Source organism: Leptonychotes weddellii, chromosome 12, assembly GCF_054177405.1.
Source record: "Leptonychotes weddellii isolate Sample4059 chromosome 12, ASM5417740v2, whole genome shotgun sequence".
NCBI classification, from domain to species: domain Eukaryota; kingdom Metazoa; phylum Chordata; class Mammalia; order Carnivora; family Phocidae; genus Leptonychotes; species Leptonychotes weddellii.
In genome coordinates, this window is record NC_138380.1 from 12,844,524 (window position 1) to 12,861,274 (window position 16,751).

Genomic DNA, 16,751 nt, shown 5'->3' on the forward strand with positions numbered 1-16,751 from the left:
TTTCTTTTATAACAACAAATGCTCTAGTTTATAGGGAAAAGTTCTCGAGAAATAATTACTCTTTAGAGATAAGAGTACCTGGAAGGTTTCAAAAAGATGTGATCTGAACAAGAAAAATGGTAGGACTTGACAATAAGAAAGGGCATTCTAGGTGGGGATGGACTCATGGAAACTGCACATGAAGTATTAAAAATGATGACACACATGTTTCCCCACCTTTCTCAGTTAGAAAAAAATTACCAGCAACTAGTAAAAACTACAAAGTCTTCAAAAAAGCCCTCAAATTTTAATGCCAAAAGTCAAAATTTTAAAGTTTTTTTGTCATCAATGTACAAAGGGATAATAAACTCATATAAAGTGAAGATCAAGATGTAAACTAATAAGCATTTTAGTTTCTCTTCAATAAGCCACTATGGATCCTTCTTTCAAAAATGTATTCAGGTAGGGCTGCCTGGGTGGCTCAGTTGGTTAAGTGTCTTCCTTCAGCTCAGATCATGATCCCAGGGTCCTGGGATCAAGCCCCTCATCGGGCTCCCTGCACAGCGGCGAGTCTGCTTCTCCCTCTCCCTCTGCCCTGCACCCCATGACCCAATGCCCGCTATCTCTCTCAAATAAATAAAATCTTTTAAAAAATGTATTCAACTACTTAACCTACTTATATTTTCAACAGGTATAACCTCTTAGACCTGCGTTTCTGACATGTACCACCCAAAATGATTTTAAAATAAATTCTGTCGTGTATTTAACCTGCGTTTCTAAAGATTTTAATGAAATATTCTAAAATATTCTTAAGCTTTCCTTATTTTTTTTTAGTAGGCTCTATTCCCAACATGGGGCTTGAACTCACAACCCCAAGATCAAGACGTCACATGCTCCACAAACTGAGCCAACCAGGCACCCCAGTATTTTTAGCTTTACTTTTAACACCATGACACTATATATAACTTTACTCTGATAAAGTTATAGTTCACGAGTACCTTCTAACCAGTTTCATCTTAAAACACAATGCCCAAACTTGAACTACAAAAGAATTAAGAGTACTAACCTAGTAATTCTCATTCATTTTTAAAAGATATTTAATCTATAAAAACTACCTCTGAAAAAAAACAACTTCATTAGTTATATATATTTTGTGTATGCTTACCTTTTGGGATTCTTGCTATGTGATCGAGACCTAAAAAAAGAATATCTATTTTTAGAAAAAAAGAACTGAGACCAAAGTACAATGTACTGTTAAAATTACACTCTTCCTGATTCCTAATCTTTTTATTAATTCTATAAATATAAGGCACGTATGAATGCACACAAATTTTTCCAAAATACACCATAACTACACAGACTTTCCCACCTTGGCATATGAAATCCCCTAACTAGGATACCTGGCTTTTAAAAAGAATATGCTCCTAGGAGACTATAACATGGTACATCACCACTCACTAATTCTCCAGAAATCAATTCCCAACCTGGAGAAAAGTCTTTGTTATTTCTATCTCTGTTATTTCTTCTTTCCCTCTGGGAACAGAGAAAATTTTCTATAATCTGAGATGTATTCACTTTCAAACTGCAACCTCACACTATAATCCCTAAAACACCCAATTCAATCTTACAACATCTGTTTCTTAAAAAAAGACACATGATTCCCTAGCACACAATTAACACTCAATAGTAATGGCTAATATTATGGGTACTAGAAAACCACAGGTGTCTTTTGTGGGGAATACATAGCACAACTGAAGGATGGCTTTTGACTCAGCCTGATTCAAGTTTTAAAACTCCGGCTGCACCATTATCTGTGACCTGGACAGATTATAAACCTTCTCTAAGCTTTGCCTGTCATTTGCAAAACAAGGACAGTAATAGAAATTTCACAGGAGGATTATAAGGATTAGATGAACTACTGTAGGTAAATTCTTAGCACCGTGCCTGACAGATAATAGGAACTTAGTAAGTGGCAGTGATTTTTATCATTATCCTTTTCAATACCATAGCTGGAATCCCACCTTGCTTAACTCTGTACTCCCTTATGATTTCTTCATCTTTCATTCTTGGTTATAGTATTTCCTCAAGTTCACAGACAGATTTAAAAAAAAATTTAAACACATTTCTGAAATAGCATTACATTTTATAATCAATGTTAAAAGAAATCGGTCAGCTGGCAACAAAGGAGTAAGATGTGATATACTTTGTCATCTATAGACGTGAAAATGTAGTCATGGCAAAGAATTTTTCTTTCTCATTCAACTATCATTTCAGTTGAATCATATGTATCAGTGGCACTACATAAAAACTGAGATTTCTAATGCCACTTATATGGTCTTGTATCGAAATGCTGAGCACGATTCCCATAGAAACTCAGTGTACACAAAAGAGAATAGTGATAAAGCTATGAGATAAAAAATTATGGTAAATGAAGAACATATTTATCAATGGATGATGACAGCATTTCCCCTAAAAAGGTAAAATATCCACATGTACTTATGTTTCATTTTTTCATTACAGTGCAAAAACATTACCTGCTACAAGCCATGTAACACAAAGTTAAACATCTTGAAATAAATATAACATGCTCAAAGCTTGGGGAAAGCTGGCGTGATCAAGTCATATATTATAAAGGGTTTTAATTAGGCACAAAATCTGCTGGAGACAGAATATTTAAATTTCAGAGATATGCAATACAATTAAGGGAACACCATAAATTAGAACTGCAGGTAATTCTTTTGTGGCATACTGTGCATTGTAACGTTCTTAAAACAGTTATTTACATGAATTCAAATATTGCCACCATGATGCCACACAATTTGTTGCCAATGGGTAAAAGTCACTCAGTACATTTAAGCATTCTAAATATGAAGAATATGGTTTTATGAACGAATGAATACCAATATAAAAAGAACTGCATACATTTGGCTATTATTTATACAATTTTAATAGTTTATACCTCCTAGAATTGAGGAATTACAGAATCAAAGTATGATGTAAAATAATTTTTTTTAAGATTTTATTTTTTTAAATCATCTTTACACCCAATGTGGGGATCCAACTCACAGCCTTGAGATTAAGAGCCATATTTCTACCAACTAAAACAGCCAGGTACCCCAAAACTCAAACCTTTGTCAAGAATAAAGTATATCACAAAAATGAAAATAGTTTGATACCAATCTGGTACAAATCTAGCCATTATGAAAATCAGAGGGCTAGAAAAGCTTTGTAGTCAATCTTACAAAAAATAAGGATGTGACTATTTACCCTTCCACACATTTTGAAGGAAATCACCTTGACTTAAATGGCCGTAACTTAACATATTTGTATAAACACTTTCACATGGTAATATTTTCAAAAGTAAACAGAAATCTCCCATGTCTAGATTAACACCTAAAATCCTGTATCAATCACATCTCTTTTTAGAGCCAAGGACCTTCAACTTCACATACTTGGACTATTCAATTAATCACTCCATACCTCCTCAGCTTCTCTCTTTCTTCTCTCTCCCTTTCTTCTCTTCGTTTCAGGCGTTCCTGATTTCTTTTCTCCTGTTTCTCAGCTACAACTCTCTTAAAAGACAATGACAGGTCAAATAATAAAAAATGAGGAGCATTATTTATTGGGTTCATTCTTAACAAGAATTACCCTAAACTCTACTGTATCTGGTTCCCGATACAGTATAAGTAACATCAAAATCTGTTTAATAACAATTAAAAGTTTTGCTGGGTAAAATCATTAAGCTTACAAGTCTAGTCTCCAAAAATCTTTCCCCCTTCTGGGGAACATTTGTAGCATTTTGTATTTCTTCATGACTTAATACTTCAAAATCATTTCTACAAGATTTTTCTCCTATGAATGTTTTCTAACATTATTTTGTATTTTTTCAAGTTTATTTTTTTAGTGATCTCTACACCCAACATGGGGCTCCAACTCACGACCCTGAGATCAAGAGGCACACGCTCTACCAACTGAGCCAAGAAGGTGCACATATTTTGTATTTTTTTAAATGACATTAAGCATTATAAATCACTACAAGTTCCTATTCCCTAATTTCCAAAATAAAAATGTCTTCTGTCATTTCCAATTCCCATCCCAATTCTATTGCTTCAAAAAATACCAATAAGACACTAAACAGTCCTGTTGCTAGGTCTATTAACTGCGAAGATTCCCAAATAGGTACTATTTTTGAGTTTTAATTCAGAGCCTAGTAACCATTTGATAAGGTGAAACTTACTTTTGTCATTTTAAATAAAAACTTACCAAAAATCATCCCAGCTACTCAGAATGCTTAGAAGAGCTCACTGTTAATTACAAATATGGATATGTCCCTAAGTGTATCTGACTCATTATTTTAAAGGTCAAACTACAGAACCTGGGTTAATTTCACTATCCAGTGTTTGCCATCTTTGAGCCATTCTTCCATTCATGACAAAATGCTACAGTGCCACAATTTTTAAAAAAACTAGCCACATCAGATTGTTGGAAAGTAAACTGATTATATCCATTTACTCTGATTTTGCTTACATCTATAGAAATACCCTATGTTGTTTCCGTATCTTCTCAAAAGAATTCTGCACATGAGTAAGAACTGTACTGCCTTTCTCACAATAGCCATATACGTGACAGTAACTGTCCTTTTTTTAAAGATAGGTTTCATTCTAATTCCTTGCTGAAATGGGAGCAGGAGCATAAAGTAAAACTAGAGGTCCTACAAGCTTGCTATTTAGTGAAGAACTGCAAAATATTTCAAATAAATACTAGTCTCATTTTCTCAATCTTCCTTTAAAGTAAATATTATAGGGGCGCCTGGGTGGCTCAGTCGTTAAGCGTCTGCCTTCAGCTCAGGTCATGATCCCAGGGTCCTGGGATCGAGCCCCGCATCAGGCTCCCTCCTCCGTGGGAAGCCTGCTTCTCCTTCTCCCACTCCCCCTGCTTGTGTTCCTGCTTTCGCTCTCTCTCTCTCTGTCAAATAAATAAATAAAATCTTTAAAAATAAAATAAAATATTAAATATTATATTGTTAATTTTATTTCAAAGAAAATAAAAATATGGGGGGAATTTATATGAAAGAATTAGTTTAGAACCCAGTTTGCCAGACTCCTAATTCAATGTCATTATTTAACACAAAATATTACCTCCCAGAATAAGGGAACATTATTAAAAGTCTGTTTCTCAGACATCATCCATTAAACCAGTTGTTATCTCCATTTATAATCTTACACTTTTCGGTATGAGTTCTTAGCAGACTCATAGTCAAGAACCTTATACAAAAAGATAACTAATAAACATCAAAACAGTGGATGGCTAAATTAGATAAAGCATATGACATTAATTTACCAATGTACCTTTAATTCTTCAAGCTTCTCTCTTATTTCAATAAATCCCAGGTGCAGTTTACCCCCAAAATGATCAGCCAGTCGTCTATCATTATCATGAAGACCTAAATAGGCAGAGCAGACTTCACAGACTCGAAGTTTCTGTTGTTGGAAACTGGAAGCTGGCATAGAATTCCGATAAACTTCCTGAACAAAAGTGAGAAAAACAATGTTCATATAAACCTGAGTCCATACCATTACACAAAATACATTATGTTTACACAAAAAAAATCTTTTCTAATGAATAACAGAATATTGGCTATTTTTGTCACAAAAACGATGGGTTCCTCATATTCCCATCCTCTCTGTCCTTGGGATCTCTTCCACTGGAGGTAAAAGATCAGAGACTCAACTGCACTTTGCCAAGAACTATTATAAGAATTCTACCATGATAGGGGCACCTGAGTGGCTCAGTCGTTAAGCGTCTGCCTTCGACTCAGGTCATGGTCCCAGCGTCCTGGGATTGAGCCCCACATTGGGCTCCCTGCTCAGCAGGAAGCCTGCTTCTCCCTCTACCAGTCCCCCTGCTTGTGTTCCCTCTCTCGTTATGTCTCTGTCAAATAAATAAATAAAATCTTTAAAAAAAAAAAAAAAAAAAGAATTCTACCATAATAGAGAATGACTTTTGGAAAAAGTTTTCTCAGTATTCTACAATGCTTTGTTTTCTACAATTTTTGTTAAAAATGAGATGTAGCAACCCCAAAACTATGTATCAGTGAAGGACCAAGGAAGAAGTCATCCACCCTAGCAGAGAAAGAATACATGTCTTCAACACTGTTAGTTTCCTTCCAGTGCCTTCTTTCCCACAGATCATTTTCTCCCCCTTTGGAAAAATGTGGACAGGGCATATAAATGGTAAGACTTTCCACTAAGAGGGGGGCACCTGGGTGGCTCAGTTGTTAAGTATCTGCCTTCAGCTCAAGTCATGATCCCAGGGTCCTGGGATTGAGCCCCACATCGGGCTCCCTGCTCAGCTGGAAGCCTTCTTCTCCCTCTCCCACTCTCCCTGCTTGTGTTCCCTCTCTTGCTATCTCTCTCTCTCTCTGTCAAAAAAAAAAAAAAAAAAAAAAAACTTTCCACGAAGTGGAATAGTTCTATAACACAAGCAATGAAAGGTGCCTTAATGAGATAAAGAAATCTTACATGCAACCATTTTAAGTTCATTAATGAAATAATAAGTATTAGTGGATTTGTGTATCCACTGTACCCTTTTTTTTTTTCCTTTCGAGGCCAGCAGCATGCCCAGCTAGAAGACATTACATTCCCAAGCCTCCACAGAGCTTTGGCTAAGGAGATACTCAAGTGGATATTGTTGGATGGAATCCATAGAAAAGTCCTTTCAAAAGGGAGTCAATAGACTGAGACCAAAAAAAAAAGGTTGCTATCACCTGTGGACTAGAAAGTGATGGGAAACAATATTTACAGTTTCAAAAATGTCAATACCAAGATACTTATTACAAAAAGAAAGTACTGTAACTTCACAGTGGAAAAAGAGGCCAATCACCAGAAATGGGACAAATCACTAACATGTGACTTCAGAGGAAATATAACATTACTTCAATGGTACTGTCAAAAATCTAACCAGGAAGAAAAACCAGACAAACCCAAACTGAAGGACATTTTACAAAATAACTAGCCTATACTTTTCAAAACTGTCAAGATCATGTCAGACAAAGACTGAAGTTCCAGATTAAAGGAGCCTAGAGGGACATTAACAGCTAAATGCAGCACATGATCCTGAACTGGGTCTTTAAAGCTTTTTTTATTTTTTATTTATTTATTTGAGAGAGAGAGAGAGAGAGAGAGAAACAGCATGAGAGGGGATAGGGTCAGAGGGAGAAGCAGGCTCCCCCCTGAGCTGGGAGCCCGATGTGGGACTTGATCCCGGGACTCCGGGATCATGACCTGAGCCGAAGGCAGTCGCTTAACCAACTGAGCCACCCAGGCGCCCCTGAACTGGGTCTTTAAACAAAGAAAAATTTTCTAGTAAAAATGAACATTATTGTGACAGTTGGAAAAATCTGCATAAAGTCTTCAGATTCATTAATAGTACTGTACAGGGTTAATTTCTGATTTAGATCACTCTACTACAGTTATGTAATAGAATATCCTTGTCTTTAGAAAATACACACTGTAGTATTTGGGGATAAAGAGACATATCTATAACTTAATGCGAAACAGTTCAAATACACACACACACACACACACATACACACACACGAGGAAAAAGACAAAGCAAATATGATAAAATGTTAACATCTGGGTGAAGGATATAGGGGAATTCCTTATACTATTTCTTAAACTTTTCTGAAGATATTTCAAAATAAAAGTTTTTAAAAAAGAGAAACAGGGGTGTCTGGGTGGTTCAGTAGGTTAAGCACCTGCCTTTGGCTTAGGTCATGAACACGGTGTCGTGGGATCAGCCTCACTGGCTCCCTACTCAACGAGGAATCTGCTTCTGCTTCTCCCACTCCCTCTGCCCACCCCCCACCCCAGCTCATGCTCTCTCGTGAGCTCTCTCTTAAATAAATAAAATCTTAAAAAAAAAGAAAAGAAAAATATATGACACTAGGAGGCAAGTCAACTCAATTTTTGTGCCTTGTTACTCTTCTTCCTCTTTCTAGTTATGTAGAGAGAAAAGGCTTCAGGCATGGTAGCCGTACTGCCAACATAAATTGATAAGCATAAAGATGAATCCATGTAGTAAGGATGGCTGAACATAAAGCCAGAAATAGCCTGTGTGCTTGATGGAATCAAGGAGGCTGCTGTACCAGCCCCAGACTCCCTAATCACAATTATTTAATAAATGAGAAAAACAAAACCCTTTCTTGGTTAAGCCATTATAAGTTTTCTACTATGTGCAGCTGAACACAATCTATAATGAGCAAGTAAATTTTTTTTTTTTTAAAGATTTTATTTATTTATTTGAAAGAGAGTGAGAGAGAGAGCACAAGAGGGGTGAGCGGGAGAGGGAGCAGACTCCCTGCTGAGCAGGGAGCCCGATGCGGGACTCAATCCCGGGACTCCAGGATCATGACCTGAGCTGAAGGCAGTTGCTTAACCAACTGAGCCACCTAGGCGCCCGAGCAAGTAAATTTTTTAATGCACTGTTCCTAGTAAAAATCAACTGATAATAAAACATAACATGCTAAAGATGTTAAGCCACTGTGTGCTAGTAGAAAATCTTCAAATACATATATATAAAATCTCATGAAAACTTCAAAATATGCAAGTAATAATGCTTACTAAGGTTCATTACTTGAGTCTTTTGGGGAAATGAGCTATAAAATATTCTGCATTTTAAAATTCATAGTGTTTAGGGGCACCTGGATGGCTTAGTTGGTTAAGTATCTGCCTCCGGCTCAGGTCATGATCCCAGGATCGAGCCGACATTGGGCTCCCTACTCGGCAAGGAGCCTGCTTCTCCCTCTCCCTTTGCTCCCTACTCATGCTTGCTCTCTCTCTCCAGTGTTTTCTCTAAGTAAAATCTTAAAAAAAATTTTTTAAAAATTCATAATGTTTTATTTTCTGGAATGATTTTAATGACATTTAAAGAAATCCTAAGTATTTTAAGACTTTAAAATTAACAAGAATGGCTACATGGTTTATCTTTTTCCATCCTATTACTTTTTATCTCTCTTTATATTTAAAGTAGATTTCTTGTAGCTAGCATATAGTTAAGTCTTGCTTTTATTTTATTTTTTTAAGACCTGAGCAGAAAGCACTTAACAGACTGAGTCACCCAGGTGCAACTAAGTCTTGCTTAAAAAAAAAACAAAAAAAAACCCCAAAAAACTAGTCTCACAATCTCTGCCTTTTAATTGGAATGTTTAGACCATTTACATTTAATGTAATTACTAGTACACTGGGTTTAAGTCTACCACAATTAGAGATGGAGACTTTAATACTCCTCTCAGTAAATAGAACAGAAAATCAATAGGCTATGGAAAACTTTAATAATCAATCAACGATCTTGACTCAATTAACATGTACGAACACTCCATTTAATAAGGCAGAGTATCATTCTTTTCAAATATAGATGGAACATTCACCAAGACCACATTCAGGGCACAAAATAAGTACTGATATATCTAAGAGACCTGAAATCACACAAATGTTCTCTCACTACAACAGAACTAAAAAACAAAAATATTTAGAAAAACAACAAATATACAAAAACATACTCCTAAATAACCCATAGATCAAAGAAGAAAGCACAAGCAATATTAGCAAATATTTGAAATGAATGAAAATAAAAACAATATATGAAATTCTGGGGGATGCAGCTACAGTTGTGCCTAGAAGAAAATCTGTAGCATCAAATGGGCTAAAATCAATTATCTAGGCTTCCATTTTAAGAGGGCAGAATAAGAACAAATTAAACTGAGGTGTGTTAGAGTTAAGAGCAATGGAGACTATGGCAAAATGAAAGAATACAACCCCCTGTGGATAAACCCCAATTTTCTAAAAAAACATGAAGTGGCAAACAAAATAGAACTTTGCAGGATATGAGATTTTGACCTGTGCTATGGAGAAAGAATGAGAGGAGGAGGCTCCCAAAGTACTAGCAGACTGTACTGAGATGAGAAGAGAAGGGAGAATGCTATGGTCACATGGTGGTAAAGTCAAGGGAGGGAGGGTATCATAGGAACTGCATTTATGCATTCTGTATGTGACTGCTGTGTATGACTAGCTAGTTTAATTTCATTTTCTAGTTATAAACTTCAACAGATCAAAGCCTCTAAAGTAATAACAAAAAACCCCACAACTTTGATACATAATCCATTACTATGATATGGACTAACTAAATTTTTTAAATGGTTTAAATTGCCTGTACTAGCAATAACTTTCAATAATTTCCAATCAAATAGGTTTTGACAGTAAGACTGTACATATTACCATTAAAAATTGTTATTACCTCTGCTTCTCTTTTCTTTGCCCGTGCTTTCTCTACTTCATCCATTACTTTCTGGGATTCTTCCACATTTCCTTCAGCTCCTAGTTGTTCCACCTTGGCCAACAACTTACCAATTTCTTCATTTAACTCGTGAACACGTTCTGCCTAGAAATAAACAGAAAAGAAGATCATGAATAAAAAGCAGAATAAATTATCAGAGTTCAAAATATTTCATAAATGCTCAGGGAAGACTTATCTAAGGCAATATGAGTATAAATAATGCTTTCTGAGCATATCATAAATGAACTGGTAGGATATGAGGATGTTTTGAGCCTACCTGCCCTCACTGCAGTGAGGTCAGGAATACAACTGATCTCAGTTTAACTATTACTTTACAACCTCTGCTTTGGCAGTGTATTCCAAGTATAAAATACCGTTTACCACGATCTGCCCCTACATACCTTTCCAAACCATCTCTTGCTGTTCCCCCACGTCACAACACAATCTATAGTTATATCTAGTTTCCCAAATTTACTCTTGTTTTCTGCCTCTGTGACTTTGCAGAAGGATGTCATCCCTCTTCCTCAGACACCATCCCTTACCTCCCCTTGTCTGAACTCATATATATCGATTCATTCAACAAGATTCAACTATCCTGTGAAATATTCTTGATCAATCACATCTCACCCCCACTTAAACATAAGCAGAGAGCCAAACCTTCCTTTATGCCATCTTTTTATGTTTCATGATGCTCTTAAGTACATATCATACTTTTACACATATACTTTTGTACATATATATACCTTATGTATATACTTTTAGATACATATCACACCACCTTAAAGAAAGCTATTTATATTTCCCATCTGTGTATTTCCAATGCCCAACAAATAGCATAGGCTCAAACAGGAGTTAAAGAAATGAACTGGTATGGTGCCTGGGTGGCTAGGTTGGTTAAGCGACTGCCTTCGGCCCAGGTCATGATCCCAGAGTCCTGGGATCAAGTCCTGCATTGGGCTCCCCGCTGGGCAGGGAGTCTGCTTTTCCCTATGAACCCTACCCCCTCTTGTGCACTCTCTCTCTCAAATAAATAAAATAAATCTAAAAAAAAAAAAAGAAATGAACTGGCAGATACTCTTTAAGATAAATATATGACTTTAGAGTCCAAAAGGTCTGGCTTATTGCCAAACCAATTACCAGCTATGTAATTTTGACCACATTACTTAACCTGAATCCATTTCCTCACCAAAGAAGTGGGAATAATACCTATCTCATAAAGTGAGAAATGAGAAACTGTGCCTTGCACATACACTGCACAGCACATTACTGATTTTCAGTATACTACCATAACACTCTGTGTCCCTTAGCTTTAGTTCATGTCTTTCCCCTGGGATAAATTCTTGCCTTGGGAATCTTTGTCGTCCTCCTCTTCATCACCGTCATCCTGAGAATATAGCTCATGCCTATTGTTTTAATGGCATATGATACCTATACAGTCTTTATATTGGCCACAAAGTAAGTATTCAGGCTGTGTGTCCAATTATATTAGCAAAGAAGATTTTAATTTGTTATGGACATCCAGTCCCAACAAACTGGTGTGCCAATAACTTTTACTTCTCAAATGTCCTTCAATCCAAAATATTTATCCCTCAAAGAAATTTTCAATTCTATTATCATTTTCTTACCTCTTAAACAAGTGGTATTTTTTTTTCAATATCTGTCACAGAATGATTGGATTATGCTTTAAACTCTTCACCTTTCACTGTATCCATCTCTTTGCTATATAATTAGTACCATCATATTTTGATTCTGAATTTGGCCACGTAACTGGCTTTAATTAATAAGACAGTAGCAAACATGACAGAAGGGAAGGCTTAAAAAGCACCTGTATGACATTTTTTGTACCTCTTCCACCACCCTAAGAACACAGCCAGACTAGCATTCTGCGTTCAACAGCCTCTGACTGACCAGAAGACATGTGAGTGAGCCCAGCTGAGACAGGAATACCTTCCCAGTCAAGTTCAGCCTTATCATTACCTGAAGACTCATGGGCTAAAATACTGTTTTAAGTCACTGAGTTTTGAGGTAATTTGTTAAACAGCATTTTTACAGTGATAGATAACCAATAAAATGCCATATAAACCAAGATAGCACTTGTGGATCTTTTTCAACCGTAACATTAGATCCCTGCACTTTAGGATACCATCTTTAGAGAACATTCCAGAAAAAGTTAATTAAAAATAACCGTTTCTGTGCTCGCTTCGGCAGCACATATACTAAAAATAACCGTTTCCCCAGGGCACCTGGCTGGCTAAGTCAGTAGAGCATGCAACTCTTGATCTCCGGGTTGTGAGTTCGAGCCCCACATTGCATGTAGAGATTACTTAAAACAAACAAAAAAACAAAAAAACCTTTCCTCACACAAAGGAATCCATTTCCCTCTGTACATCCATCTCTGAGAACTGTATTTAATGCTGTCATCCAAACTCTATCTGGGTAAACTCTGTCTCCATTCTGCATCTTCATAAAATGTACAAACTATACTGAACGGCACAAATGTTTCAAAGTATTAAGTCATCAAATCAACAAAATGCACTATATGGACTTTAAGATTCTGATTAGAGGGCGCCTGAGTGGCTCAGTTGGTTAAGTGACTGCCTTCAGCTCAAGTCATGATCCCAGGGTCCTGGGATCGAGTCCCGCATCGGGCTCCCTGCTCTGCGGGGAGCCTGCTTCTCCCTCTCCCACTCCCCCTGCTTGTGTTCCCTCTCTCGCTGTGTCTCTGTCAAATAAATAAATAAAATCTTTAAAAAAAAAAAAAAGATTCTGATTAGAACAAACCAACTCTATATAGGAAAAATGAACACATTCAGGATATTAGATAATATTAAAAAATTGTTAACTTTATGGATGTGATTTTTATGGTTATATTTTAAAGGTGAAATGATGTGACATCTGGAATTTGCTTTTAAAATAATAAAACAGGGGTGCCTGGGTGGCTCAGCTGGTTAAGCGTCTGCCTTCAGCTCAGGTCATGATCTCAGGGTCCTGGGATCCAGCCCCATATTGGGCTCCTTGCTCAGTGGGGAGTCTGCTTCTCCCTCTCCCTCTGCCCCATCCCCTGCTCCATTTCTCTCTCTAATAAATGAAATCTTTAAATAAATAAAACAATGAAACAAGAGCAAAAAACTGACTATGAATCCATTGGGATTTATTGTACTTTTCTTTCTAGTTTTTATTTGTATTTTTAAAGTTTATTTATTTATTTAATAAGTAATCTCTATACCCAATGTGGGGCTCGAACTCACAACCCAGAGATCAAGAGTTGCATGCTCTACTGACTTGGCCAGCTAGGCACCCCTTTTTCCATCCTTTGCATGTAAATTCACATAAAAAATTTTTTTATGTAGGCTCCACACCCAGCATGGAGCCCAACGCGGGGCTTGAACTCAGGACCCTGAGAGATCAAGAGTTGGATGCTTAACTGACCTGGGCCACCCAGGTGCTCCTACAACAAAGTATTTTTTAAAAGTGGGGGGTAAAACAGAACATCTAAAGAACACTCAAAACTCAACATTAAAAAAAATGAGCAGTCCATTTGGAAAATGGGTTTACAGACAATTCACTAAAGAGGTACATAAATGGCAAACACATGAAAAAAATGTTCAGCATCATTAGGCATTAGGGAAATGCAAACTGAAACCAAGAAATATCACTACGCACATCTAAGAATGGCTAAAATGAAAATTAGTGACACCACCAAATCTTGGCACAGATGTGAAGAAACCAAATCACTAACACATTGCTGGTAGAGTGCAAACTGGTACAGCTGCTGTAGAAAAAAGTTTTGACACCTGCTTTCAAAACTAAAAATGGACTTACCATATGACCACATGACCCAGAAATTGCATTCTTGGGCATTTATCCCAGAGAAATGAAATGTTTATTGCAGTTTTACTGGTGTTAACCAGTAACTGCAAACAATCCAAACATCTTTCAATGTGTGGTTAAATTGTGGTATATCCGTACCATGGAATACTGCTCAAAAAGAAATGAACTACTGATATACGCAGCAACTTGTATGAATCAAGGAACCTGTGCTGAGTGAAAAGAACCAGTCTCAAAAGATTACATGATTCCGTTTATGTCATATTCAATAAAGTAACATAATTATCGAGCTGGAAAATACAGTAGTTGCCAGAAGATAGCGGAAAGGGGGAATAGATGTGGCTATAGAGAGGTAAGATGAGGGAGTCTCATGGTGATGCTACAGTGAAGTAATTTAATTATGGTGGTAGTTACCCAAGTTACTTACACATGTGATAAAACTGCACAAAACTACATACATACACACACACACACACAAAGTGCACACACAACTGGTAAAATCTGAGTAAAATTTCAAGATTGGACCAGTATCAATTTCTTGGCTTTGACAGTGTACTACAGTTGTATAAAATGTGAACAATAGGGGAGGCTAAAGGGAGTTCAGAGAATTCCCTATTTATGTCTTTGCAATCTGTGGATGTAATTTTTTTTTTTTTAAAGATTTTATTTATTTGACAGAGAGAGACACAGCAAGAGAGGGAACACAAGCAGGGAGAGTGGGAGAGGGAGAAGCAGGCTTCCCACTGAGCAGGGAACCTGATGCAGGGCTCGATCCCAGGACCCTGGGATCACGACCTGAGCCGAAGGCAGACACTTAACCATCTGAGCCACCCAGGCGCCCCTGTGGATGTAATTATTTCAAAATAAAAAGTTAAAATTAGTGAACTGAAATGGTATTTTGTAGTACTAATGAAATAATTGAAATTCTTACCTTAGCTGCCACTTCAGCACTAATCTCTTCTTGAGTTTCTGCTAATCTTTTCTTAGCCACTTCTGTTCTTCGATCACAATCTGCAATGAATGACTGAAGATGATCCATAGCCTGCAAAGTTTAATTGAAAGACAATTACACCGGAAAAATCAACTATATTCAGGAATATCTTTACTCAAAATATACATAATTTTCTTATTTTTTAAAGTAGGCTCCACACCCAGCGTGGAGCCCAACGCAAGGCCTGAACTCACAACCCTCAGATCAAGACCTGAGCTGAGATCAAGGGCCAGACACTTAACCAACAGAGCCACCCAGGTGCCCCTATACCTTATTTTTAAAAATGCTAATAGGGGGGCACCTGGGTGGCTCAGTTGTTAAGCGTCTGCCTTCGGCTCAGGTCATGATCCCAGGGTCCTGGGATCGAGCCCCACATTAGGTTCCCTGCTCCGCGGGAAGCCTGCTTCTCCCTCTCCCACTCCTACTGCTTGTGTTCCCTCTCGCACTGTTTCTCTCTCTGTCAATTAAATAAATAAAATCTTTAAAAAATAAATAAAAATGCTAATAGGGTAGTAAAAAAAGTAACAAAAGCAGGTTCAATTATGAATCAAAAATTCTACTCATCAAATTGGTAAAGAGTAAACATAAATAATCCACAGGAAAGGTAAAACTATAAGGAAATTACCATTCTCATACTCTGAAGAAACCACAAATCAGTGCAGTTAAAGGCTATGTGGTAACTGGTATCAAAAAGACTTAAAAATGTCCACTGACTTCGTAATTTTACTTCCAGAAATGCCTTTTAAGAAAGCAATCAGGGGCGCCTGGGTGGCTCAGTTGGTTAAGCGACTGCCTTCGGCTCAGGTCGTGATCCTGGAGTCCCAGGATCGAGTCCCGCATCGGGCTCCCTGCTCGGCAGGGAGTCTGCTTCTCCCTCTGACCCTAACCCCTCTCATGTGCTCTCTCTCATTCTCTGTCTTAAATAAATAAATAAAATATTAAAAAAAAAAAAAAAAAAAGCAATCACATATACAGAAGGTTGAATATTCAAGGATGTTCCTCACAGTGTTATTTTTATGGTGTAAAGTTGTAAATACCCTAAATACCTAAGTAACGTACAAATTTTAATCTTCAGCCATTAAAAAAGGTTTTAATAGAATACTTAATGATACAAGAAAATGTTATTTGTAAATAAAAAGCATGTTACACAGTATCATATGCCATAAAAATCCCAATTTTCTAAAATAAAGCAGAGGAAAAAAAGGAAGAGCATACATGAAATTTTAGCAGTAATTCTTTTTGAATATATGGATATTTTTTAATAATTTGTTTTTCCATGCTTCTCAAATTTTCCACAATGAAAATGTTACAATCAGGAAAACTTGATCTCTTTTCAAAGAATAAACCAGTCAGAATTTTAGCAATGTCTACATTGTAAAAATTCAGTTCATAATTATATTAATGACATTTGTCAGGCATATATTAGTATGTCTGTAATTAAGTACTAATTCATTTAAAACTAAACTTTTAAGATTTATTCCCAAGTTAAGCAATTTGGACTTTCATATCTTACTGTACAGAAATAGAGTGAATTTAAAATACAAATGTTTAATTAAAAATATAAATTTAGGGCGCCTGGGTGGCTCAGTTGGTTGAGCGACTGCCTTCGGCTCAGGTC

General features: G+C 36.7%; 1 protein-coding gene and 1 long non-coding RNA gene across 11 annotated transcripts in view; both read right to left on the bottom strand.

Moving 5' to 3' along the window:
• Positions 1-16,751, bottom strand: part of LUC7L2 (LUC7 like 2, pre-mRNA splicing factor) — a 65,296-nt gene that overhangs the window by 10,917 nt on the left and 37,628 nt on the right. For all 10 annotated transcript variants that reach the window (XM_081800009.1, XM_081800011.1, XM_081800014.1 and 7 more), the window contains 5 exons: positions 15,074-15,184; positions 10,276-10,419; positions 5,328-5,504; positions 3,460-3,551; positions 1,145-1,174 (listed from right to left, as the gene is read on the bottom strand). In XM_081800009.1, the coding sequence (XP_081656135.1) occupies positions 1,145-1,174; positions 3,460-3,551; positions 5,328-5,504; positions 10,276-10,419; positions 15,074-15,184 (554 nt within the window). The remainder of the gene's footprint in view (positions 1-1,144; positions 1,175-3,459; positions 3,552-5,327; positions 5,505-10,275; positions 10,420-15,073; positions 15,185-16,751) is intronic.
• LOC145716467 (uncharacterized) lies at positions 5,713-8,596 on the bottom strand. The gene is made up of 2 exons (XR_014139110.1): positions 7,328-8,596; positions 5,713-7,113 (listed from the first exon to the last, which is right to left on the bottom strand). It is a non-coding gene; the product is annotated as an uncharacterized LOC145716467 (long non-coding RNA).